General features: G+C 44.2%; 3 protein-coding genes across 5 annotated transcripts; 1 reads left to right on the forward strand and 2 right to left on the reverse strand.

Moving 5' to 3' along the window:
* Positions 1 to 123: 123 nt before the first annotated feature.
* LOC116728241 (uncharacterized) lies at positions 124 to 6,343 on the reverse strand. 2 transcript variants are annotated; one of them, XM_032576179.1, is made up of 8 exons: positions 6,113 to 6,343; positions 4,905 to 5,067; positions 4,534 to 4,814; positions 4,017 to 4,219; positions 3,811 to 3,925; positions 3,136 to 3,322; positions 2,822 to 2,941; positions 124 to 2,320 (listed from the first exon to the last, which is right to left on the reverse strand). In XM_032576179.1, exons 1-8 carry the CDS (start codon positions 6,251 to 6,253, stop codon positions 1,884 to 1,886), a joined length of 1,647 nt encoding a protein of 548 aa, XP_032432070.1. In that variant the 5' UTR covers positions 6,254 to 6,343; the 3' UTR covers positions 124 to 1,883. The 2 variants fall into 2 exon arrangements, with proteins under 2 accessions (XP_032432070.1, XP_032432069.1); XM_032576178.1 differs by having other exon boundaries at positions 4,534 to 5,067.
* Positions 6,344 to 6,493: 150 nt separating this feature from the next.
* pgap2 (post-GPI attachment to proteins 2) lies at positions 6,494 to 10,879 on the forward strand. Of its 2 annotated transcripts, none has more exons than XM_032576188.1 (6): positions 6,494 to 6,931; positions 8,121 to 8,295; positions 8,883 to 9,132; positions 9,205 to 9,311; positions 9,908 to 10,016; positions 10,088 to 10,879. In XM_032576188.1, the coding sequence occupies exons 2-6, from the start codon at positions 8,122 to 8,124 to the stop codon at positions 10,216 to 10,218; spliced, it is 771 nt and encodes a 256-aa protein (XP_032432079.1). In that variant the 5' UTR covers positions 6,494 to 6,931; position 8,121; the 3' UTR covers positions 10,219 to 10,879. The 2 variants fall into 2 exon arrangements, with proteins under 2 accessions (XP_032432079.1, XP_032432078.1); XM_032576187.1 differs by having other exon boundaries at positions 6,495 to 6,892.
* A 1,006-nt stretch (positions 10,880 to 11,885) lies between these two features.
* Positions 11,886 to 24,884, reverse strand: rhogb (ras homolog family member Gb). Its single transcript, XM_032576189.1, has 5 exons — positions 24,726 to 24,884; positions 19,002 to 19,123; positions 16,766 to 16,912; positions 14,849 to 15,019; positions 11,886 to 13,143 (listed from the first exon to the last, which is right to left on the reverse strand). The coding sequence occupies exons 3-5, from the start codon at positions 16,892 to 16,894 to the stop codon at positions 12,868 to 12,870; spliced, it is 576 nt and encodes a 191-aa protein (XP_032432080.1). The 5' UTR covers positions 16,895 to 16,912; positions 19,002 to 19,123; positions 24,726 to 24,884; the 3' UTR covers positions 11,886 to 12,867.
* Positions 24,885 to 26,552: the final 1,668 nt, after the last annotated feature.

Below are 26,552 nucleotides of genomic sequence, written 5' to 3' on the forward strand. Positions count from 1 at the left end.
TTACTAACAAATCACCTTTAATTAACAACACAAACTGGTCATTTCTGTTATGTCAGGTCATTATTTCTTTCTGAGTTAGGTAACGGTTCAAACCTCTTGGTAGAAAATGTTATGCACTCATAATGAAGGCACAATCCACTTTTATTAGCAATGAGCACACATATCAGATTACAATTCACCATGAAGCTTTTCTCAAAAGAAAAGTTGGTCTCCAAGCCTATCAAAGCTCCTACAACCACCATCACTGTTACTGACAGGAATATCTGTGTCCTCTTTAGAGGCTGGAACCAAAACAGCAGCAGCTGTACACTTTATTATCTATAAAATGCTTATCTGCCATGTTTAAAGATAAGCAAATGTCAGAGGTCACTCCAACACCCACTAGTGAATGGAAATCTGCAGCAGGTGAGTAGATTGTCCTTCATGTTTCAGAAATGTCCTCCAACGTTTGTAGTTCGAAAGGTTTTCACAAACACTCAGAAAACTGCAGCTTATAACCGTCTCCATCACTCAGAGCTTTTTAGCTGCAGATTAAGGTTTTAAAATGATTCTCCTGAACCACAATTAAAAAACATAATCTGATTTTCATTGGTTCATTTCCGATACAGTTTTTAGTTTGGCTCTCATCTTCTTTTGATAGATCATCATGATTTTTAAACATGTTTTCTTCTCAGGTTGCTGGGGAAGAAATTTGACGTCAGTGTTCCTTATGAATGTATTAATTTTTTGTCTATAAACTCACAGCCATTAATAGTCAAGAGATTGTTCTTTTGAGTAACAGCTGAATGTGTAATCAATCCTTTACTTAGCTGAATCATAGCAGGAGGAGGAATTGGCTTTGAGACTTAAATTGACTGTAGGTACATCTTAAAGTCTATTTTTCAGCAGACGATTAAAAAGTTGCCATTGGAAGTATGGCAGTGTTCACAGAGCAAGCTGCGTCCGCTGCGATAAAAATCTGTTTTCAATTGTAAAGTTTTGAAAAAAGTTTTGTTTCACTGAACATGTGAATACGATCAAATTTTGATCTGCATTATTCAACAAGTCACATCAAACACATTTGAACAGCCCAATTTCTCCTGCAATGATTTTGTAAACCAGAAATACTTTTACTCTACATTTAAAATAGATTTCTTTTGTTGTTGTACTTTGTAGCAGCAGAAATGCCAAAACAGTGGTCGCTGTTTGGATGTCGAAGTTAAGACACAGTTTTCTAATTTTTGCACACTTGTAACCTGTGCAGTCGAACCCTGAAGTTCCCTTTGACTGAGTCCACACTTCATAGAGGACGTAGGGTGCAGGGCGAGTACTGGGTCTGGGCCTGAAGGTAGAGAAGTGCTTTTGGGCTCTCTGGACTTCATAAAGCACTTTGCAAGTACAGGCCTTTTACAGTTTACCAGGACTTACCCGATTCAAGTTATTTCAGTGACTATTGTGGGTTTTTGGTCACTAACGGAGGGGAGCCAACAGTGAAGTACATTCGTTAAATTCAGGTCCATAAGTTGTGGGAAGGTCCAGTAAAATAAAAATGACTGTAATTTACTATGTTTTCTGATCGGTAAGAGTTATGGATGTTATAATATGGACTCATGTAGATGTACTGACCCAATGTTTGTCTTTGAGTTCATTCAGGATGATGATGGTCAAAGATGAGATAAGGATGAGCCTCATGTTAGAAGCGAGAACTTCCCAGTTGGAGGCAGTCAGCACCTTCCTGGTAGCGACGTTCCTGTATCCCTGCAGTTTTATCTATGCTTTGGCATCAATGATTGGATAAAATCTACTGAAATAAAAACGACCAAATGTCGGATTTTCTTCTGGTGATAAAACCCTGAAAACGATCTGAGGTTTTGACCTGATCTGAAGGCTTTATGCTTTAAAGTCTACTTGAGGTCACTGAGCAGCTGGGTGACCTTGTGCAGCAGATCCCAGACCTGCTGGGGATCCGTGTGGTCGGGTTTGTTGTTCAGGACCTGATGTGTCTCAACTCCATTAAACATATCAGCTCTGTACTGCTCCAGATGCCTCTGGATGTCTGGTTCTGCCTGGTTCTGATGGGTGAACAGGATCATGGTGCGCTTCCAGACATTTTTTCCAAACATCTTTTTCAGCTGCTTCACTGTTTCCTCTACATGCGTAGTGAGGAACCCCAGTCTGACGACCAGCAGGATGGCGTGGGGCGCCGGCGGCGACCGGTTGATGCACCTGAAGATCTCCTTCCTCACCTCAGGGTCGGATGTTTCTGGGAGAGCCGGAGTGTCGATGACGGTCACCTCCCTGCTGAAGACGTTGCCTCTCTGCAGACAGCAGCTGCTTCTACCTGAGGACAGAAACCAGACCACCAGCTCACAGTCGGTCTTCAAACTGGACTGAACACCATTATTTATTTATTTACTGTATTAATTATCTGACATAAAACCTTCTCAGTGTTAAAAATGCTGCTGCTGCTAACTGGACGAGTTGAACCAGATTCTGTAGTTTTTAAATTATTGAACTAAATAAAGTCTAAGTAGTCTGCTGGATGTGGCATGATGGTGCAGCTGGTAGCCCTGCAGCGAGAAGGTCCTGGGTTTGCGGCTGCATGTTCTCCCTGTGGAGGCATAGGTTCTCTCTGGGTACTCTGGCTTGACTGCTGGGTTAGTTGGCCTCTGAATGTCTCTCAGGTGTGAAAACCGTTTGGCTCTGTGTGTCTCTGTGTTGGCAGGATACATGGATAAGAAAACTCTTCCTGGATGATGACTTTGTGAAGTTGTCAGGGTTTTTGCAGAACAGATGATAGTGAAGATGACTGGTTCCTGTAAGCTGCTGGGGGCGGGGCTACCTGAAGGCGGACTGGCTGCAGCCCTCCTGGTCCCGAAGACGTTTCTTCCCAGGATGGTGTTCCCACTGGAGCTCTTCCCAACTCCAGCCCCCCCAACCAGAACCAGCTTTATGTCTGAAACTGGAACAGAGGGAACATGAGGTCCAGATCTAATGGAGGAGGTGGAGGCGGAGCCGTTCATCCATCACATTTAAGACGTAAACAGGTTGCATCATTAAAGCAGAAACAGGTCTCCATGTTTTATTAATTTAGCTTTTAATGTTTCAGTGTGAGTGAATAAAAACGGAACTGCTGGAGTAACCACACCATCCAACCTGTTAAGCTCTGCTTCAGGGAGCGCTCCACCTGCAGAGGGCCGCTCCAGCCCGGCCACAGCCCCCTCACTGCCGCTTTAGCGTCTTCAAAATCCTCCGGGTTTTCACTGGTTGCACTATAGTTCACTTCATCCAGCTGGCAGAACCCCAGCCTGGCTCTCAGTTGATCAGCAGTAAACTTCAACACCTGCAGCATGGAAAAGGAGGAAGAAACTTCTGCCACGTCATCCATCCATTAGTCTCAACATAAAGCTTCTGCATGTTTGATTGTTTCAGAGCCTCTGCTGCTTCAAAATAAGAGCCTGTCGAACTTTATTCAACTGAAAGTTTACAAAACAGCTAAGTAAGTTAGCGCTCCAGAATTTATCCAGAACAATTAGTTGAGGCGAAGCTAAGTGCGCTCAATGTTTTCAAAGTTAGCAAAAATGCAGAAGCGCTAAATGAAAAATTAGCCTTGCTGTTAGCGACACTGTTCCCACCACAGGGAACAATTTTAATGATGATATTTATAAAATCAAACTAGAAATACGTTTTGATTGATGAAGGTTCATTCACCATATCAGGGTGGAACCCAGATAGAACTGGGTTTACTGGGTCTGAGCCAGAACCAGTCAGAAGGTGCACAGCTGGTTTCATAGCAGGAACAGACTGAAGGCAGCAGCTGTTGGTACCAACCTGGTTCTGACCCACATGGAGGGCGACAGCGACGTGATCCCAAACATAGTACTGAGGTGGGGAGGCGCTCCAGGCTTCCAGCTGATTGGTTCTCTGCCGGTAGATCAGCTTGTACCTGACAGGAAGAGACGAGGACGCCGTCTATCAGAACATTGCCGTTTCCATGGCAACAGGCGGATCTCCTGTTAGATGTTAGGATTGGTTACCCATGAGTCTCACACATGGCCTCTGGTCTCCAGATAAAATGTCCGTCTTTGTAAACACAAACAGCATCTGGGTCATCGGTCAGCAAAGGGTAGTGTGAGAAGTCCTGGTTAGCTGGACTGTGGACCAGAACAACATGCATCACTTCTTTTCTGTATAGGACAGTCTCGTAGACCCGCAAGATGGGCTGAGAACCGGAGCAGAACTGAAGAGAAGAAAACAGCAGCTGTAGCCTAAGTAGATTGTCAAAGAGAGTTTTTACTCTAAACTGCAACATGACCAGAACAGGTTAAACATTACAACAAGAAACATCAACAACTCATCTGAATCGAAATGCATTCAAAAAATGTGCATCTGTCATATGAGTGAAATTGTTTTGGAGAGTCATGTTTTCCTGAAAATCCTGGACCCTCTTTCTTTGGAAAACCACCAAATAATATTTTCTTTTTATCCTCTTAAACTAAGACCTGCAGTTGCAGTAAAACTAGATCTTTATTTTGACCTGTGGAGAGGTGTTACCTGGTCTCTGTAGGCCGTCAGCACCTCCTGCAGGGGGAAGGTGAAGCGGTACCGGCCCAGCCGGGACGTCTCCTTGAAGGCTGGAGACGTGGCAAACCTCCACAGGAAGCTCTGCTGCTCAGGATCTTCGCCCTCCATCCGGTCTGGGAACGTCTTCTCCAGGAGCCTCGTCTCTGCGTCCTTCATCTGGTCTGGTCCCACAGCCAGACTCCACCATATCAGGGATTCTCCATATGGATTCCTGAAGCCCCCATCCTTCTCAATCCCACGTAGCCCTGATCCTGTAGTTTCATGTTTCAGAAGACTCACGTGGAACTCTGGTTTAGGATATTCTGGGATGTTTCTTTTGTTCAGGTATTTGTTTTCCACACCTGCATCTAGAGCTTCTGTTTCTAGATCTTTGAGCTTCAAGTGCTGCCGTTCAATAAAATGCTGCTTAAATCCTCTCCTGTTCCTTTCTGTCTGCATGGTTCCAACCCAACACTGAGCAGAACTTCTTGAGCAGAAGAAGGTTCTCTTCTCTCTGGATCCGACCTGCAAAACACCCTCAGTCAGTCCCTCAAACTGAAACATGTTTCACTACGTGACTCTCTAAGATTTGTTTACTTTTCATTACTTCCGGTTTTAATATAAAGTGTTGTCCGTGTAGAAAGACAAATAACTGATTTATTACAGTGGGGAACAGTGCGCCCTCTGCTGGACAGATCCAGTACTTCCCCTCTGTGTGCCAGAACCGCCAGTTAGTTTGGACCGCCTCTATGAAGCTAAACTGGAACAATAAAGTTGATGCGGAAAAATTACAATAAGGTCACCCCTGTTAGTTGTATTGATATATGTTTATTCTGAGTTCCAGTATATTCCCACCAAGTTTATAAATTGAAACTGAAAAATATTTTTATGCTAAACTAAGAATTGAAAATAAAAAAAAACATTTAAGAAAAAAAGGAATCGAAAGTGAAAAATATAAAATGTAATGTAAAATTTATAAAGATTTGAAACTCAAACATAATTTCTAAACTGAAAAAATATTTGTAAACCAAAAAAGTGGAAACATTTATGCAACCTTTATGGCCCCAGTGTAGGTCCAAACGCCTCCAGTTTCAGACAAACATCGGGACAGATATAGATAATAACTGACTAAATCCACGAAATACACAAAACAAAGAAATAAAATAGAATCTATGAAGTTTTATTGAGTCATAATAACAGATATTAAAAGCTCTTCAAGAAGTAAAACTGTAGTAAACGTGTAATAAAACCAACTATCGCTGGATCAGATGGTTAATCATCTATCAGCAGAGGCTCGCTAACATGACAGCAGCAGGTTAATAGAATAGAATAGAATAGAATAGAATAGAATAGAATAGAATTACTTTATTCATCCCAGCAGGGAAATTATTTCGCAGTTACAGCAGCATAGAGACAAGACACACAACAACCACCACTTAGTAGCAATTGTAGTCAAAATAAAAATAAAATATAACATGCTGTCAATATAAAAAGTATATATAAATATAATGAGCCTCGGAGGGTTTCAAACCTGCAACCAACTGGATCTGCCCCACACAGGAGAGCTTACCTGGAGGAATTTCAGCTCCACGGGTTCTGGAGAACTTTCTGCTTCCCGCGGGCGCCTCAGAGGATCAGCTGGTTCTCTACGTAAAGCTGACGTCACACATACCAAACTTCCACGTACACTGATAGTGGCATCTCCACCCATCCGATCATGACTCCTCCGTTGTGCTTCGGATATTGGGAAACTTGTCCAGATATTAAGATTTAACGACCAGAAGGTTCCAGAATGAGAACTGGACCGGACCGGACTGTATGTAGAAACTGAGGAACTTCCGTCCTTTAATTACCTTTATTTGTTTTGTTTGTCGTGTAGTCCTCACACTTTACCAGTTGGTGGCAGTAATGCTTCATTCAGCTATTTGCCAACCGCCAATATGATAAAGAAGAAGAACGAGACACAATCGGAAATCAGTTCACGTTGCTTACGAAGGAAAGCGAAGCGGTTTGCTTGGGTCAGAACCATTAACCTTTGACCCATAGAAGAACCTAAAGCGTCTCTGTGAGACTGGGCGGATCAGAAGGACCTTAGAGTTGAGAGTTCAACCACCGAGGAGCCGCTGAGCAACTCAAACTGGACCAAAGTTCAGAGCTAACTTTAGCCGCGGAGCTAACCTGGGCCAAAGGGGGATCAATGGGAGCGAGGCGGAGCAGCTGACCGAACCGGGCAGGACCGGACCGGACCGGACCGGACCGGATCGGATCCCTGTGAAGGTCAGACCTGTTGAAAGCGAACCGGAGAACTGATGATCGCCTGCTGACGTCAGCACAGTACACACCTGGGCAGGTAAAGCTGGAGTCAGAACATCAGCAGCCGTAACCGCAGGTTAGAAACATGTTCGGTAAAGTTCTGTTCATCTTCACGGGTTAAATATCTGGACCCGCTTAACGGGTTAAAAGTCCCCCAGGACCCAAAATCATAAAAACGCTCAGTTTCATAACTGTCAATAGATGACGTCAGGGAAGGTTTACCAGGTGAGTCTCGGAGTCAAATCATTTCAGAAACACCTTCAGGTAAAATAGAATTAACTGAAATCATAGAATCAATACTGAACTGAACTGTTTATTCACATATGATAAAGTTTTTACACCCACACAGATTTATTCCTAATTTTTACTCCAGAAAATACATTTTCAAGTAATTTTCTGGTTTTCTCAGAAATAATTGATGCAAACCAACATTAAGCCATGAACCAGCTGTGATTAAGTCCATGTCGTTAAACGAACAGAACCCGACTCACAACACGAAGCAGGCTAAACAAAAAAAGCTGCAGCCATCAGTCTGGGAAGAGCTGTAAAACCAGTGGTCTAGTCAAAGTAAAGAGTTAAATCTGATGTAAAATCCTACAATGAGTCTGAATCAAATCAGTTCAGTAAGTCAGAGGGTCAAAGGTCATTCACAGTCAGTTTGTAGGTTCAAGGGTTGAATGCTTCTTCGCGTTAATTTTTAACATAATGAATTAAATCTGATTTAAAACTTTTATTTTGTTTTAGTTTTATGATCTGAAATGTTTAAAAAATGCAACAGTGGGTGTGAATACTTTCCAGTGCTCTGGAACCAGAACCTCAGCCAATGAGGTTCTGTTTGCATCATTGGAACAATCAGCCAATCACAGCCGGGCTCCTGGTCATTCAGGAAGTCTGAGCTGGAAGCTGCCTGATTATCAGAACCTAAACGGGTCAGAGGAGTTCCAGAACACCGGCTGTGGTTCTGGTCCTGAGCCGAAGTGGGTCTGAATCCTGTCTGGTTCTGATTGTGTGTTTGTGCTGTTTCTAACCCTGCGGTCCAAAGGAGACATGAAGTGAGTTCTGATGAATGTTGGCGATAGAAGCCCAGTGGTTCTGTGCTAGGTGTAGAGCTGGTTCTGATCCGTTCCTTATAGTCAGTGCAATGGACCTGTGTAGAAGAACCTTCTGGGGGACGGGTTGGTCCGATCCAGGACATCTGAGCTGGTTCTGCTTCCTGCGATTGGGTAAAGTTCTGGACCTCATATCTGGTTCTGTGTTTGATCCAGGATGCTCCAGGGCTTGTTGAGTAACCTGGACCGGGACCGGGACCGGCCTCTGATCCGGGTCCAGTTCACCAGCTTCGCCGTGGCAACGGTTCTGCTCCCTCTGTCTGGCCTGCTGGCCTGCCTGGTCACCTCGCTGATATACCACTACGAGGAATCCACCTACACACACTGCCAGGTGAGCCAGGCCGGTTCTGATCCGGTCCAACCCAGATGACCGGATCAGACCTTCAACTGGAAACTTTTACATCTGTGATCCAGTTGGATCTCCTAACCGGTTCAAGAACCATCTAGAAGGTTCTGGAGTCCAGAACCTTCTAGAGTAGAACCAGGATCCACTACCGGACCAGAACCTTCATCACATCTCCATTATGTTCTGACTCACTGAGGCTAAACTCTAGTTAGCTTCTAATAAACACTAGTTAATAATAAACTAGCTAAAAATAAACACTAGCTAATAATAAACACTAGCTAATAATAAACACTAGCTAATAATAAACACTAGCTAATAATAAACTAGCTAATAAACACTAGCTGGGTAGTTAGGAATGTGCTGTTTAACAGAAGCTAATGCTAAAGCGCTACACCAACCTGCTATTTGAAGGTTATTCAGTGACCTAGTCCAAGTTTGGACTGATATCTGACAGATGCTGCAGCTGGAAACACTCCAGTGAGTCTAGGCTAAACCAGTTCAGCTGTAGGGGTCAAAGGTCACCCACAGGGTGTTAGAGAGCTGTCCCATTTTGTCCCCTGCTGTCTGTCCAGGTGTCCAACTACCTGCCATCCATCAGCTCGGCCATCAGCCGCGAACCGGAGATTTACATCTGGCGCAGCTGCGTGGGTCTGCACTCGGCGCCACGCTACCTGGTGACCGTGGCCTACTTCAACTTCTACCGCGGCCGCTTCGCCACCAGACTGCCGGAGCTGCTGCTGAGCGGCCTGGCGCTGGTCAGCAGCCTGGCCGAGAACACGGGTCTGCTGCTGCTCACCTACGTGGCCTCCACCGAATCCTACAGTGAGTCAGCAGGAGGGGGCGGAGCCTCTCGCTGCGTCTTGCTCTGACTCTAACCTGCTTCTCTGTCTCCAGAGATTCATAAATACTCTTTCGTCATGTTCATCGGCTGCTCCCTGCTGCACATGCTCATCACCTGCAGGCTGTGGTACGTCATCAAGAGGCACTACGTCAATCCTGAGGTAAACAGACCCGACCTGACCCAAGTTCTACCAACATTTAACATCCCACTTTAATATTCAGCTGCTTCATAAATCATCTTAGCTGTAGTTATTGGGCCGAAGCTAAGGCCGCCAACATGATATTTAGCAGAAGCTAATGGTTAAACGCCACACCACTGATAGTAAAGAACGAGATATGAAAATTAAATGAAAGTTATAGCTTCAAAATGAGATTGGTATTTGAGGGTTGTAGTCTTTCAAAGGCAGATATAATTTGAATAGCTAAGGGTAAATACTGCATTGGTGAAACACTTTAGTGCTAGCTTATGCTAACTAAATTGTTGGTATAGCACTTTAGTCATATTGGTATAGAGCTTTAGCGTTAGCAGAACTAATGTTTATAATTATTGCTTTAGCGTTAGCGCAGCTAGATTTTCCACCCACTGCCTTTGCTCCTGTGTGATCAGAGACTTGCAGCCACTTCCTGTTGCTAAACAACTGCAGGACGTTCTGGTTTGGTCCAGAAATGAACCGATTAACTGGCAATAAATGGTTCTGAAGCGGGAGAACGGGTCAGAACCTCCTTCACCTCTCTGTTTCTTCCATTTCTGGTTCAGGAGAAAACATCCTTCCTGTGGAAAGCCCGCATCTTCCTGTTCAACATCGGCTGCTGCGCCGCCGCTGCATACTTCTTCAGACGCCACAACAAGTACTGTGAGACGGGAGGTGAGTGGCTTGTTGTCACGGCAACGCTGCCGCCACGGTTTGCACATGCTCACTTTGTCTCCGTCCTGCAGTCTACACGCTGTTCGCCGCCTTCGAGTACCTGGTGGTGTTCTCCAACATGGCCTTCCACATGACGGCCTTCTGGGACTTCGGGAGCGCTCAGGTGATGGTCGCCACGCTGCCGGAGGACAAGCGGTACTGACGCGGACAGGACCGGTTCTGACCCGGAGGACCAGAGCCGACCAGTCAGTCCCACAAGGAAGGAACCAGAAGTTCAGATGGAACTGCCGGACCAGATGGTGGGAGCACTGAACTAAAACCCTTCAGGATGTTCTGTTTCTACTGGTTTCTACTGGTTTTACTGGTTCCACTGGGTTCCCTGCCCGGATACTCCTGGTTCTGACCCCAGAGAACAGAACAGTTCCATCTCGGTTCTGAGCTATTGAACTTTCATTCAAGAACAGAACTGCTTTTAATAAAAACCTAAACTTCAGACCAGTTTGCTGGCTGCACTGGGTTGCCATGGTGACGGAGGCAAGTCCTGGTGCCGCTGGCCGTGTGGGTCGATACCGGCTCCTGCGTCTACATCATGAAGAGCTTCAGCTGGACCTGATGAAACCCAGTGGACCAGAACCAGCGGTTGTCATGGCAACCCAGATCATCTCATATCCTGGATCATGAAGGTTGCACCAAAGGTTTTCCTTCCACCTAATTTTCTACTATCATGGCTGGACACAGCACAGAGCTACAGATGAAGTTTTCAGATTCTCTAAACCTTTCATCAAGAAACAAACATTTTATATATTTCCTGCGCTGTGTGGATTCTTAGGATTCACTGAAATAAACGAAGTTTTAACGAAGTCGCGCCGCCTCACGGTTTCTGTCAGCAGGGGGCGCCGCTGCATCAAACAGGGACAACTGTCCCTCCCTGACAACATTTTACTCAGATACAACAGCTTTGGTTCACCTGAGTGATCATCAGGCCCTCATGCAATCACATACCAGCAAACAAAACAGGCAGCGCCATATGCAGCTCTGGTTTCCATGGAGACCATCCTGTTAACTGGATGCTGTGGCTGGAGGCGACCTTTGACCCCCATCTCTAGGAACTGATCACAAGTGGCCTGTGTGATTTGATTAGACCATGAAGGAGTCCTTTCATGGTTTGGGGAAGTTGTTTCTCCACAGGTTAATTATTGATCAAAATTATTGAACCAATCAGAGGCTGATCTCTGATTGGTTGCCCCCCAGCAGCCAATCAGAGGCTGATCTCTCATTGGTTGCCCCCCAGCAGCCAATCAGAGGCTGATCTCTGCTCAGCCCTCAGTGAAGCCTCAGCTGTTGTTTTGAGAAGTCTGAATCATAATGAGATTTCTTGTTACCGTAAAGCAGCTGTTTCTGCTGGAAAATGACATCTAACTTTAGATCACGGTTTTGGGAAGCAGCCGCAGCTTTTTATAATCATAAAAGAGGAAACCAGAGTCCGGTCTGATTGGACGGCCCGGTCCTTGGCTCACAGGCTTAATGGTTCTGATGCTTTCTGAACCAACCCAGAACCCGATGAGGCTGCGGTGGCGAACACCATGTGACAGGAAACGGCTTCATTATCTTCTATCTGGTGTTGAATCACTTCCTCTGCAGCTACATAACCCTGAACCCACATCACCACCCTGCCATCACTGTGCTTTACAACTGTTGGTGCTGCTTGGTTCTGTCCATCACGGGACAGTGTTCTGGGGGACACTGTCCCAGAAGTCTGATCCTTCAGCTTTACTGACCGCCATCTTGTTTCTAGATGAGGCTAGCTAAGGGCTAGCCATGTTAGCTGTTAGCTAAGAAGAAATCACTGAAATAAAATGCAACAGACGATCAATATGAAACTTGTTTTTATTGTACTTTCCACTTAAATAAAATAATGTAAATTACTTCAATAAAAACAAATTATCAATAAATTTAACAGAAGATGGAAGCAAACGAAGCTAAAGTGGTATAGCTGGCTTAGCAGCTTAGCTAAAAAAAACAAAAAACCTGCAGAAACATTCAGTTTGAAATCAGACATTCTAATTTAAATAGTTTGGATATTTAACTACGACTGGTTATCTTGGTTGTAGTTTAGCTATTTAGCTGCTTCGCTAACCTTTTAGCTTTTTAATGTTGCAGTTGCTGCATTCCTGCTCTTGGGTGGTTCATTAGAACAATCAGATTGATTATTTTTGTATTATGTTTAAATTGCTGTTTTTAGTCCAGATTTGTTTGTTTTTGCTTGATATTTATTAATTTCCCTCCAGAATCGGCAGCTGGAGCAGAAACCGCAGCTGGTCGCTCTTTACAGTCTGATCAAACTAAATGTTTCCCAGCGTTTGTAAGGATCTCAGGGTGAGTGACGCAGAGCAGGCAGGGTTGGACTATTGCATTTTCATCGGAGCCGTCATGTAAACAGTGTTTCTGCAGTTAAATTCTCAGTTTAGACACCAAACCTGTTCCTGGCGCCGGACTCCACCAGAGCCACTGGTTTTACTGGTGCTTTACTGGTTCATGGATGCTTCAGCAGGACTAAGATATCTTCAGGTCCATCTGTATCTGAAGCTGATTGTCAGGGGATAATTTTGGACCATTTTGCTGAAATCTGAGTTTGTAGAAGATCTCAGAGATTCTGCACATGCTCAGATGGCTCTGGTCGAGTCTGAACCAATCACAGCAGAGCTACACATTCAACCCACAGTCGGTCAATTTGCATCACAAGTTCTGGAAAACCCTTAATCTCTGTCTTAAATTGCGTTTTTTCTAATTAAAGGGTAAAAATCTAATGAAATGAGAGGAAAGAGGTTGAAACATTTCTCAGAGCAAACTCTCAGAGCAGGACGCAGGGCCTCTTGCTGACGGTGGGCTGCGGGTTCAGGTAGGACCTCACCGCCTCGGCGAACACCTCCTTGATGCCGTCCTGGTTCAGCGCCGAGCATTCCATGTAGCGCACCGCCTGGACCTGCTTGGCCAGGCTCAGGCCCTGCTGGTGGGTGATGGGCGCCTGGTTCTGCTCCTTCAGCTTCCTCTGGATATCTGCGTCGTTCCGGAGGTCGCTCTTTGTGCCGACCAGCAGGATGGGAACGTTGGGACAGTGGTGGGAAACCTGCAGAGGAGACCAGAGTCACGGTTTGTACAGGAACACCTCTGGACATAAAGCTGCTCAGGAGGTCCAGATAAAGTCTAGACCCTGTAAAAAAGATTAGATTTCTTAGCTGCTGTCATCTATAACGGGGCCTTTCCACTAAACAAGTCCAAGCTGCTTTAATCCAACTCCAGTCCATTTGCCTATAAAGTTCAGTCTGGTTTGTTTAGTGTGAATGCCAATCGACCTCTGACCTCTGGTCCTCCAAACCTCAGTCTGGGCTTGGTTGACCTGAACTCTGGTTCAGTTTGAATGCATATGTGAACGCCAAGCGGACCAGAGACCGCTCCAAAAGCAGGAAGTGGACTACAGCGCAGGGCATTCTGGGTAAATACACCCAGAGCTAGCGTGCTAGCCTAATGCTAGCAAGACAAATGGCTCATGGTTTTTAGCAAAAGACTAAAGAGATCACAACCGCTAAAATCTGACGCCTCCATTTCCGTTTCCATTTGGTGAAGAAGGAAGTTCCGCTCAGCGTCTTCAGAGGTTTTTGTGTCGTTTCCTTCAGTGGTTCTTGGTGCGGCGCCCCCACAGGTCAGGAGGGGATCAGGTTGCTCAAAGGGTTTGGTTGGTTTGACACAGAGCAGAGAGAAGGAGAACTACAGCAGCTTCAGATGGAGCAGATGAAGTTTTGAACCCAATAGAACCGGTTCTACTGGAGTATCAGGTGGAAAACGGCTCAAATCTGGTTCTGGATTCGGTCTAAAGAGAATCACGATGCTGATCTAAACACCTCCTGGTCTTTGCTTCAGACTGCACCAAGTCCTGACCGAGTCGAACAGCCACTCTAGCAAGTCACGCATTCTTATCACATAACCCGAGGAGGTCGTAGCCATGACGACGCCTTGATGACGCCTTGATGACCAACCAGACACACTTCCACCATCACCTCAAACAGAAGTGTTGTCCATTCTCTGAACCCTCAATGACCTTCCAGGTCCTTACACAACAACCTAGGAGCTCTAAATACGCCCTGAAGACTCTTATAGACCCTCTGCCTCCTGGATGGGGTTACTGGTACCAGTCCAATCCTCCAGCTGAAGATCCGCTATAGAAAGATTTAAACTCAAATGTGGCAGACAAGGTTTTAGGGTTGATCAGGTCAGACAAGCCGGTCAGACGTTTGACGTCTTTGTTACGGCAAAGTGTTTGACACAACATTCGGGTTAAAAAGGTCCAAAGGACAACGATTGACCCAATGCCTGAATGGACGTTTGGTGTTTGGACAGTCTGAGCAGACTAAAGTGGTCTTGATCAGCAGTTTTCCAGGTTTCAAGAAAGTCTTTCAAGTTTTTCCTTTGGACTTTCCTCTTTTTCAGCTCAGTGTTCATACTTCCACATGTCCAAAGAACAGATCTGACCTTTGAACCTTGCTGGCAGGTAAAGACCTCTTGTTTTGACTCTCCACTTGTCATCTAGACTTCAAAGAAAAGACCTTCAGAGAACCTGGAGAAGGAATAAGCAGCAGAAGGACAGTATGAACCCTACTGGACCCCAGTCAGCTGTAACTGGACCTGAAACTGGACCCATCCAACCCAGAACCACAGCTCTTCTGACGGTTCTGGACGGAGTGAGTATCTTCAGAACCTCAACCCAGTGACCTCCTGGATTCTCCTAAACCACATCATGCGCTGTAGCTGCGTTGGGGGAATGTGTGACCTCTGACCTCTGGGTGCCACTTGTGTTTGACGTTCTCGTAGGAGGCGGGGCTTGAGATGGAGAAGCAGATGACGAAGACGTTGGTCTGCGGGTAGGACAGCGTCCTCAGCCGGTCGTACTCCTCCTGGCCCGCCGTGTCCCACAGGTTCAGACTGATGACCCGTCCGTCCACTGTCACCTGAACGCACCACAGGTAGAGACACGGGTTCATGAACAGCTCATGCAAACTGTGACAGCAGTGATTGGCTCTCAGGACTTGTCGGAGAGCTCTGATTGGCTGGTTCATACCTTACGGGAGTGAAAGGTTTATGCTAGTAGCAGAAATGTTTCAGTGAACTGTCTTGATGAGGGAACTGGAACCCTTAGGGAGTAAACGGTCTGTGCAGCCTCCACACTACATTCACACCTTCACCCCTTCACATGTTCACATGCTCATGCTGTGTGACATTCGCTGCGCTGCAGTTTGACACATTTTTTGTAACACCTTCTATTGCATATTTTATTACATTTTTGAGTTTCCACTAAACTCTTCACAGATATTTGTTTCTGTGAAAATCTTTCTGGTGTAGCATTGACATCAGCCACTTCAATTTCACGGGAAGTTTTCAAGACAGACACCGTTTTTGAGTCTTTTAAGCCAATTATTGCTATAAAATGCTCCTCATTGTCATGATTTGGATTAATTTTATGTTGCATCATGTTTTTGTTCATCCTGTTCATACAACATTAAAGTGACAATATGTAGTAGAATCAGAAACTGGGGAGTTTGCTGTTAGTCTTAATGGTTAGCATTAGCTTCTGGTAATGTTTGATATGCTTAGCAGTTTAGCATTACCCTCCACTAATTTTTTTGTATGTGTTTAGTGGTTTAGCTATAGCTTCTGCTAATATTTTTACATTTAGCATTAGCTTTCAGTATTTTTTTATGTGATTAACAAGTTAGAATTAGCTTCCTTTACTGTTTTAGGTGTTTAGTAGTTTAGTTTTAGCTTCTGCTAATTTTATATGTGCTTAGCATTAACTTCGAGTATATTTTGTTGTTAGCAATCTAGAATTAGCTTCCTCTACTTTTTTATGTGCACTTAGTGGTTTAGCATTAGCTTCTGATTACATTTATTTAGTGGTTAAATGTTAACTTCTGCTAAGTTTTGTTGGTTAGCATTAGCTTCTGCTATGATTCTTGTTTTAGTAGTGGTTGTTGAAGCTAACTTTTTCCACCACTGGGAACAACTTCTTCTGATTTTAGTGCAAACATATATTCTCCTTTGCAACAACAGTGGCCATTTTGAAAAATGTGCACCATTACAAAAATTCACAAGGTCAAGAAAATGTGATTCCTCTGGTTGAAAATATGCATAATTCAATACCAAACATGTTCTTCTTATTGGTGATTTTCCATGACTTAAATGTGATTTCTTTTGGTTTTCAGTCACAGTCTAAAACTTTTCATCACATTGTCATAATAGGCTTTTAGTGAAGAATTTTGAGGGAAATGATTGTTGTTATTATAATTAATGAGGAATAAGGCTGAAATATAAATGTGGAAAAAGTGAGGACATTTTGTACTTTTGGAGGATCTGGAGTACCCAGAGAGAACTGCTGTATCCACAGGGAAAGCATGCCGAGAGGCCTAAAGGGGGACCTTGATGCTGTGACAGATTTCTGTCAGATCATTGCAAACAGCTCCCCCTGCTGTCCAAACAGCTGTATTTCACTGTTTTAATCTGACAGCTTCACTCAGAGTCTCAGTAGTTTTTCCCGCAGGACAGGAAAGTTGGATCAGCTGCCTGGTCCAGAGCCTGCAGCCAGCATGACTCATGCTAGCTTCCAGATGTTTTCCAGATGCCTCTGGTTCTCACTCCACGTTGACTCTCTGATTCTTCCTGAACGCACCGGCTGAGCCGAGGTGCATTCAGGGACCCACCTGGCTGCTGTAGTTGTCAAACACGGTGGGGATGTACTCTTTGGGGAACGCTCCGGTGGTGTAGGAGATGAGCAGGCAGGTCTTCCCCACGGCGCCGTCGCCAACGACGACACACTTCACGGTCTGCATGATGGCGGCGTCAGAAACCTGCGCACACAGCAGGGAGGGGCTCAGAGGGTTCACACATCACCTTCTGCTGCTTCACTCAGCTGCTCGCCGTTACTTTTTGTCACTTCTTCTTTTTTTTAATGCAGAGCTGAGATCAAACGACCTCCAGCGGCTCTGAGGCTTTTCTCTACTTCACATCTGGTTTCACCTTCCTTCTACCTGCAGGAGCGTCTCACCTGTGGAGTTAGATAAGCGTCTGCTGCAGGAAGTTTCAAACTCCAGACCGCTAAAGCTTCTGACCTGCAGATTCTAAATGCATCGAAATGCTGCAGAGGACGGGAAGCTGTTTGTAAAGATACACAAACACACTAATCTGAGTTATTTAGCGTGTTTTAAGAGAAAAACAATGTTCTACTTGTTAAGTCATATTTTCACAATGATACTCATTTATAGATGTCAATTTCAAACTAAGCATTTAGTTAGCAAGCTACCAAACCAAACTTTGGCTCCAAGCTAGTTATTTATCTTTGAGCTAGCTAAAAGCTTTGCTAATATGCACCTGATAAATGTTTAGCTAACTATCTCAAATATGTAACATGCTAATTAAATATTTAGCTAGCTCAGAGCTAAACACTTAATTAATATGTATCTGATACATATTTAGAAAACGATTTAAAATAATGAACTGTTTAAATAGCTAGCTAGCTAGTCAGCTAAATATTTACTAAACTAGTTTCAATAGTTCACTAAACTAAAAACTAAACTATTTTAGTAATTATAAATATTTATCTATTTAGAATGTGCTAAATAAAACTATTTATCAATTAACTGTTTTACTATTTAACTTTAGCTATTTTAGTTAGCTAAATATCTAGCTAAAATGCTAATTGAGTTGCCAGTAAGCTGACTTGGATGATGAAAATAGAAGCTGTGTTTTGTGAATAAACTGAATCCTTCAGCTCTGATGAATTACTGTTGCTCTATTAAAATAGCTCATCCTTTTGTCTTAAGCTTAAATGTTGCGCAATAAATGAGGAAATGAAACGTTGGTAAAGAAGTGGCTCGCTAGCAGAAGTTTATAAAGAGGCTCGCAAGATCTAATTTTATTTTAATCGTCCACTTCTGCTTTTTACCTATATTATATTACACAAAAGTCTCTGAGCTGTATATTTAGCTTCAGTTGTAATGTTTAGCTTGCTAACTGAACACTTAGCTCCAAGCTAAATATCTAGTTTGCTAACAAAATGTTTGTGTGAAGATCAATATTTAGCTTGAATGTGTGACATTTATAAATGAATGAATCACATGGTGAAAATATGACTTTGTAAAATGAACCCAAGCTAAATAAATGACATGTTTTACAGTGTAACTGTAGAAATATGTCCCTATAGCAGAGCAACAGCTCTGATTGGCCCCGGAGCCTGATTCAGAGTGTAGTGGTCTCTGATTGGCCCCGGAGCCTGATTCAGAGTGTAGTGGTCTCTGATTGGGCCCCGGAGCCTGATTCAGAGTGTAGTGGTCTCTGATTGGGCCCGGAGCCTGATTCGGTGTGTAGTGGTCTCTGATTGGGCCCGGAGCCTGATTCAGAGTGTAGTGGTCTCTGATTGGGCCCCGGAGCCTGATTCAGAGTGTAGTGGTCTCTGATTAACCCCGGAGCCTGATTCGGTGTGTAGTGGTCTCTGATTAACCCCGGAGCCTGATTCGGTGTGTAGTGGTCTCTGATTGGGCCCCGGAGCCTGATTCAGAGTGTAGTGGTCTCTGATTAACCCCGGAGCCTGATTCGGTGTGTAGTGGTCTCTGATTAACCCCGGAGCCTGATTCAGAGTGTAGTGGTCTCTGATTGGGCCCCGGAGCCTGATTCAGAGTGTAGTGGTCTCTGATTAACCCCGGAGCCTGATTCGGTGTGTAGTGGTCTCTGATTGGCCCCGGAGCCTGATTCAGAGTGTAGTGGTCTCTGATTGGCCCCGGAGCCTGATTCGGTGTGTAGTGGTCTCTGATTGGGCCCGGAGCCTGATTCAGAGTGTAGTGGTCTCTGATTCTGTCCTTCCTGCTGGTTGTACTGCAGGTTCTCCATATTGACTCCATCAGGATGTTGGAGTGACTGGATTTTCTGATCCGCCATGTTTACCTTCAGACGTTCGTCTCACTGGAGTCTGGTTGTTCCTCTGCAGGAGGTTCCTCGGTCTGAGATGCTTCAGGTTTCTCGGTTGGACACAGTTCGCTCAGAAACACGTGGCGGCCATGTTGCCCCTGGGGGGAGGGAGGGGTGTTATTTGTGTTTATGGAAATGATCTGCAGAGGAAACGTGTCTAAACAAAGCAGAGACGTTATCCTGATCCCCACACACACATTTGCATAGGACCTGTGTATATATTACAGTTTTATAGCCACACACACACACACACTGCGGTGTGTCGTCAGGACAACAGGAACCGGTCTGACTAACAGATCCATTGTTTCTGTCCGACCCGTTTCTTCAGGGTCCATAAACTCAGAGTTCTGCTTTAGGGTCCAGAACTTCCTGTTGGGTGTTTGAGTCCAGGTGTTTGGACCAATCAGAACCAAGCGCTTAACTGATATCAGGTGAAGTTCTGATCTGACTGCATTAGAGCTGAGCAGAAAATGATCAGAGGTCAGTGACCTTTCCAGCTCTGGCAGCCATTTTGTTTTCTCTCCAGACGTTCAAAACAGAATTTAAATAAAAGGAAAAAAAACAACTAAATTTTATCGCCATCAAATGTTTCCATTAAAGGGAATAAATAAGTTTCCTATGACTGAAAGTTCAAATAAAAAGCCTTTCAAAATCCCGACGTACTTCACAACCTAAAAACAAAATAAAAAAGAACTTTATAAAAACATTCTGCAGCTTCGTAATGGAGGTCAGAGGTCAGCTGGGTGGACACCGCTCTGGTTTTACTCAGCTCTCTGTTTTAATGCCCTTTAACCTGTTTAAGGTTTTCCTTCCACCAAACCTTCTGGCTGTGTTAGCGAAGCGGCTGACGGAGACGCTTTCTGTCTGAACAAACAGAAACTGCTGATGAGAGTTTTCTAGAAATAGCGACGGCTGATGAACACGTTCTGACTTCCTGTTTCAGGTGGAACCGAAAGCTGAACGCAAGAGCGGCTGAATGAAGGCGTCCTCAGAGGTCAAAGGTCACAGAACAAAGGTTCCCCGTTTCAGAGCAGATCAGTTCTGGGTTACGGCTTCAGGAGTTTCTGTGACCTTCCTGTTGACCTTCATGGATGAAGAGAAGAAGCTCAGAAACAGAAATGAACCGGGTTCATGTTTCCATGACAGTCCGGCCCGATGCGATGCGACGCCATGCGATGCGACGCCATTCAGCGTGATGCAGCGCTGCTTCCTGTGCTCATCCGCTGCAGGACTGCTGCTGCTGCAGCAGGTCCGGTTCTGAATGTTCCCGTTCAGCCAAACTAAATGCTTAGTTCGACATTGACGTTTCTAAATGAGCACCAGGGCTTCATCAGTCAGGGGGCGGCACTTCCTCCCGATCCGCTCGTTTAAATCTGACCCAAACCAATCACTGCTTCAGGAATTTGGTCATTAAACATCAAAGCTAGCTGGACTGATCAAAGGAACTGGTTCTGAAGAACTGGTTCAGGTCACTGATCTGAATGTGAGTCATTCTCAGGGTGAACCAGGTAATGTGACAGAACAGATCAGATAGTTTAGTGGAAGGAAAACGTTTCATTTTCTGGTTTATTTTAATCTGTGAAGCTGAAAAGTGTGGAGTGCATCTGTATCAACCCGCCTGAGATCATCAGTTTTGAAGCCTTCCCACAGAAAAGATCTGGACATTGAATAGGCCACCTAAATCATCTCATAATGTTCAGGAGTTGAACCTCCACCCAAACTGGTTTTCCTCCAGGATCCATCGTCCCACAGCATGATGCTGCCTCCGCCGTGTTTAACTGGGAAGCAGAGGCCTGGTTCTGGTTCTGGTCCTCTGGTGAAGAGGAAGTGCAGACATCATTTCCAGTCAGTCTGGTTTGTGACAGAAATAATCGGTTCCGGTTCTGGTTCCGGTTCTGTTTGTGCTGTGAAAAAACTCTCTTGCTGATATTTCCTCTCAGCTGCTGCGGCGTTTTCAGGTCAGACCCAAACCGTCTGAAACCAGAATCACAGAGGAAGAGTCGGGCCGACAGACGGATGAAAAGAGGAAGAGGCGGCCATGGCTCCAGAAACAGAGCGCTGCAAAGCATCATGGGTAATGTAGTTAATAAAGTAGAACTGTATATAGAAATGAGGCCCGGTCCAGTGAGACTGAACCCAGTGACGAATCCACTGGTTCTGGTTCCGTCCAATCAGCTTCAGCTGCAGATTTATTTATTCTCCAGAACCGACAACCCGACAGGAAGTTCAGGAAGTCTTTTCCAGAACATTTCATTGTGAGAACTGGGTTCTAGCTCAACGGGCCGGGTCTCAGCAAGTCAGAACTAAACTGGACCATCTACCCATGTCACTGAGCCCAACAGGTCCTACTGGGTCCTCCAGAACTATTCTATTCATGATAATGGAACCAGAACAGTTTTGTTCATTAGAACCCAGGACTTTCTGGGTTCTATGGAACGCAAATAAAGTTCTAGTGAAACGGGTCAGAACCAGGAAGCACACTGAACTGAAAGGTAAACAATCGGATCGGACCCGGCCAAAGTGGAATGAGTCACGGCTGCTGTGACGTCCGACTTCCTGCTTCGTTCTTGGAATGCTAATATTAGGCTAGCTGCTACTGATTCACATCTGAGCACGTGCAGAAGACGATGATGTCATCAGCTGACGTTAAACAGCCATAAATGAAACCAGAACCAGAACCAAAGGACAGAAACCAGCAAGAAAAACCCATTTCCAGCTGGAATAAGAGACCTGAAGTGTTTGACCCATCCGGATCAGAACCGCCTGGTTCTGATCAACTGAAACAACCGGGCCTCAAATTCCAACATAAAACAGGCCCAAATCAAATAGAACCTGCAGTCAAACCAAACCCAGGAGCGTAACGGGTTCAAGAATTAGAACCAATCCAAATCAGAACCAGAACCAACCCAAACTTGACCAGAACCAGACCACAACCAGCTTCACCCAGTTAATTGGATCCCTGAGGTTGGATGGAACTGAACCCAGAACCGATCAAGACTAAGAGAGGATCATCAGCTGATGAGAGTTGGACTTTATCAGTCTCCAGAACCGGTCAGAATGCCTCAGCTGGGTCCAGAACCTGACCCAGGTGGGCCAGAACCGGCGAGTTCTGATGAATCGTCCTTCCTGTTCAGCTGCAACAAGAAAAAAGTCCAAACCCATAGAACTACGGCTCACTACCCAGCAGCCATGGACCCGCCTGAACTAGAACCAAAACAGCAAACCGCTTCCAAGCTAAGCCGCCATGTTGGAAAATGTCAGCTAGCTAGCTAGCTGGGGTCAAACCTGAAGAATCAAAGAAGTTCTGTTGGAGCGAAAGTTCTGCCACGTTTTGGTTCTGACTGGTTAGGAAAATCTCTGTGAGCACCCCCAAGTGGTCGGATCATAAAACATTCAGAAAGCTTCATGCATCCAGCATGCTGAGGTGAGTGAACCGGAACGCACTAGAGTTGGTTTGGATGTGGAACGTCTCAAAAAGTGGCTCTGCTCATTTGGACCGCACCACCGTGAACCCACAGACTGGTTCTGAGGCAGGAACTTCCTGATGGTCTGGACCCGACTGGACCCATCCCAGTACACGGTCCAGAAGTGTCTCCTGAAACGGGTTTGGGCTTGTTGTTGTTTCAACCTTCCAGACCTCTCAGGTTCTGGTTCTGATCCGGCTGCTGAAATGTTCTATGCTAATCAAGTTGAATTACAGTGTCTCAGGAACCAGAACCTCAAATTGGACCCAGTTGACCAACGGTTCCCCTGAAGAGAAGGTCCTGTTGGACATTTAGGTGAATTCAAACCCAGCGCTTTTGATCCACTTTAAACGGACCAACAGGTCCAAAAGGTCCAACAGATCCAGACCAACTGGGGAAACAAACTGAATTCACTTAAAGGTCCGACAGGACCTTCTCTTAGGGGGAACCGGTGCTCAACCAGATCCGATCTAAGGTTCTGGTTCCTGAGACACTTTAAGATCCCAAAACCCGTTTCAGGAGACACTTCTGAACCAGAACCAAGATGGGTTCTGGGCTCCTGTAGCGAGTTGTTGTGTACAGACCTGTAGAACCGGGCAGTACCAGTCCAATCAACTGGACCATGTACTGGGACGGGTCCGGTCGGGTCTCCAGACCCTCAAGGAGTTTCTGCCTCAGTACCAGTCTGTGGGTTCACCGACCCATTGTCTGAAACGGGCCAGAATACAGAACCAGTGGAGAACCAAACTGTTCTTACTGGTTTAGAGTCTGTTCTTACTGGTTTAGAGTCTGTTTATACTGGTTTAGAGTCTGTTCTTACTGGTTTAGTCTGTTCTTACTGGTTTAGAGTCTGTTCTTACTGGTTTAGAGTCTGTTCTAACTGGTTTAGAGTCTGTTTATACTGGTTTAGAGTCTGTTCTTACTGGTTTAGAGTCTGTTCTTACTGGTTTAGAGTCTGTTCTAACTGGTTTAGAGTCTGTGCTTACTGGTTTAGAGTCTTCTTACTGGTGTAGAGTCTGTTCTTACTGGTTTAGAGTCTGTTCTTACTGGTTTAGAGTCTGTTCTAACTGGTTTAGAGTAAGTTCTTACTGGTTTAGAGTCTGATTATACTGGTTTAGAGTCTGTTCTAACTGGTTTAGAGTCTGTTCTAACTGGTTTAGAGTCTGTTCTAACTGGTTTAGAGTAAGTTCTAACTGGTTTAGAGTCTGTTCTAACTGGTTTAGAGTAAGTTCTAACTGGTTTAGAGTCTGTTCTTACTGGTTTAGAGTCTGTTCTTACTGGTTTAGATTAAGTTCTTACTGGTTTAGAGTCTGTTCTTACTGGTTTAGAGTAAGTTCTTACTGGTTTAGAGTCTGTTCTAACTGGTTTAGAGTCTGTTCTTACTGGTTTAGAGTCTGTTCTTACTGGTTTAGAGTAAGTTCTTACTGGTTTAGAGTCTGTTCTAACTGGTTTAGAGTCTGTTCTTACTGGTTTAGAGTCTGATTATACTGGTTTAGAGTCTGTTCTAACTGGTTTAGAGTCTGTTCTTACTGGTTTAGAGTCTGATTATACTGGTTTAGAGTCTGTTCTTACTGGTTTAGAGTCTGTTCTTACTGGTTTAGAGTCTGATTATACTGGTTTAGAGTCTGTTCTTACTGGTTTAGAGTCTGATTATACTGGTTTAGAGTGTGTTTTTTTGGATTGTTTTCTTCTCAGAACTTGAGATTAGAAGAAGCTGAAAGTTGGTTTCCAGCAGCTGATGGTAGTTTGGTCTATTTAAAGTAACAACAGCTCTTCCTCTTCTCCTGCAGTTCCTGATGTTCCTCTCAGCTTTTGTTTCCTGGACTTCAGATGTTCTGGTTTCTGCTGTACTGGGTCGGTGAAACCCAGATCTGCTGGTTCTGTTGGCCCGTTTCAGAGATCAGTGAGTGTTTCAGGGCTCAGCAGAGAAAAAGTTAAAAGAAGAAGTGAGAAACACTCACACACACGCAGACACACACACTCAGGGAGTGGTCGCTCTCCATCTCCAGCTTCCTGCTCAGAAACGCGATCACACAAACAATCTGACTATTGATCCACTGGGGAGAAGGAGAAAAGAACCAGAAATCCAGTTGAAGTTTGGCTCACAGCTGAACACACACCGACACACACACACACTCTCTGACACACACTCTGACACACATCGACAGCTCAGCGTAGCAGCGACACACACACACACAGAGTGAGGCGGAGTGGAGCGCGCTCCGGCAGAACTCACCGCTCATCAGTCCGGTCCGGTTCTGCTGCGCTCGGTCCAGCTGCGGCTGTAATGTGTGTCCCTGTGTGTGTGTGTGAGTGTGTGTCGGAGGGCGGGGGTAACGGGGAGGAGGAAGTCCGAGGGGAAGTGGTGGAGTTAGAGTTTGAGGAAGTTTCTGTGTGTGTGTGTGTGTGTGGGTGGCTGTGTGTGTGTGTGTGACAGTGGCGTTACTGGTCTGTTGAGAAACGTCAGAGCCAGGCAGATCTCGGTAAGCCCCGCCCCCTGGCTCTGACGGACAGGTACAGCGCAGGTGTGTGTTATTTATTTATATGGATCATAAACTGTAAATTCCTCCCAAGCTTCTCCTGTTTGTTTCTTTGTTTTTCTCTTAATTTCTCGAGTTTTTTTTAGTATTTCCAGTTTTTATTTTGTTTTATTTGTTGCTATTCGGTCTATTTTGTGTTATTTTGTGTTTTAAATCAGTTTTCTGTTATTATTTTATTAAACTTTTATGGTTTAAAATATTTTCTGCTTAAATCGGACCAATCTGAGTTTTTTTTAAAACTGTTTCCTGTTAATTTAAGTTTTGATTTTCCATTTGCTAGTTGCTTTTTATATCAAACTTCAGCTATTTTTCAGTTTTTTATTTATTTAATTTAAAATGTCAACTTTAGTTTTATTTTTCTCTGCAGCTTTTTTACATTTTTAAATTTAAATTTTATCTTGTTTTTGCAGAAATTCATTCTTCCATGTTTACTCAGGAACAACCGGCAGGGATTTGAACCCAGAACCTCCTTGTATCAGCTCTTAATGTTTCTGCTGATTCTGCTGAATGTTTCGGTTCTTTTGGACTTTTGGTTAATTCTTTCTGACATTTGGATCTGTGTTTCTATCATATTTCTTTTCAATCTTATTTTGTTGTATTTTTTTGTTTTGTTTGTTTGTTTGTTTTATTTCTTTTAAAAGTTTCTGTGTATTTTTAGAGGCTAACGTTGAACTGGACCGGTTTCGGGTTTTACCAGAACCAAACGGAGGTTTCCTGTTTCTGTGGTCTAGTTCTGGTTGATGAGGTTCATCTGGTTTAATTTGCTGGTTTTGCGTTTCATAAACACCTTTATGTTTATGAATTGATTATGTTTATTGTTGTTCTTGGTTATTGTTTGTTTATGTTTCTTGATATTTTTTGTGTTTATGTGAAGTTTAAGTTTTAACTGTCTTTATATTTTTCTTAATAATCTTTTTACAAATTTTATTTCTTTGTGTTTGTTGTTTTCTGCCTTCATCTTCCTCTCGATGTTCTTACGGTTAGTTTAGCTTATAACAGCTGAAATAAAAAGGAAAATGTTATAGTTCCTCCTTTCTTCAATGTTTTTTCTGATATTTAATTTTTAAAGATTCTTTAATCTTTAAAGATTCACGGAGCGGAAAAAGGTTTCATTTCGATATTTTAAAGCCAAACCTTTTAACTTGATGCTTGCACCGCCTCTGAAAGGCCACACGATGGCGCCATAATTCCGTTTTCTGAGAGTTAAATGCTGCCTTTCAATGCCGTGGGAAATGGGAGAAACAGAAAGAGAGCACGAGGAGCAGCTTTTCTGCAGCATTTCTGGAGTTTAAATATGTTTTAATTAAATAAATATTTACTGAACGTTATAGTAAATAAAACTGGACCGGCGGTTCTGCAGAGTTCTGACTCACTGGAGCAGAATCTGGATGAACGTCACATTTTTATGTTCAGAAGATTTGGACTCTGATTAGAGTCTTATTGCAGTATTTTGGATAATTTACCAAACCTGTACGGTTTAATGATGATGATGATAATTTCGGTTCACTGTTGAATCGGTCCAG

Source organism: Xiphophorus hellerii, chromosome 11, assembly GCF_003331165.1.
Source record: "Xiphophorus hellerii strain 12219 chromosome 11, Xiphophorus_hellerii-4.1, whole genome shotgun sequence".
Classification (NCBI taxonomy): Eukaryota; Metazoa; Chordata; class Actinopteri; order Cyprinodontiformes; family Poeciliidae; genus Xiphophorus; species Xiphophorus hellerii.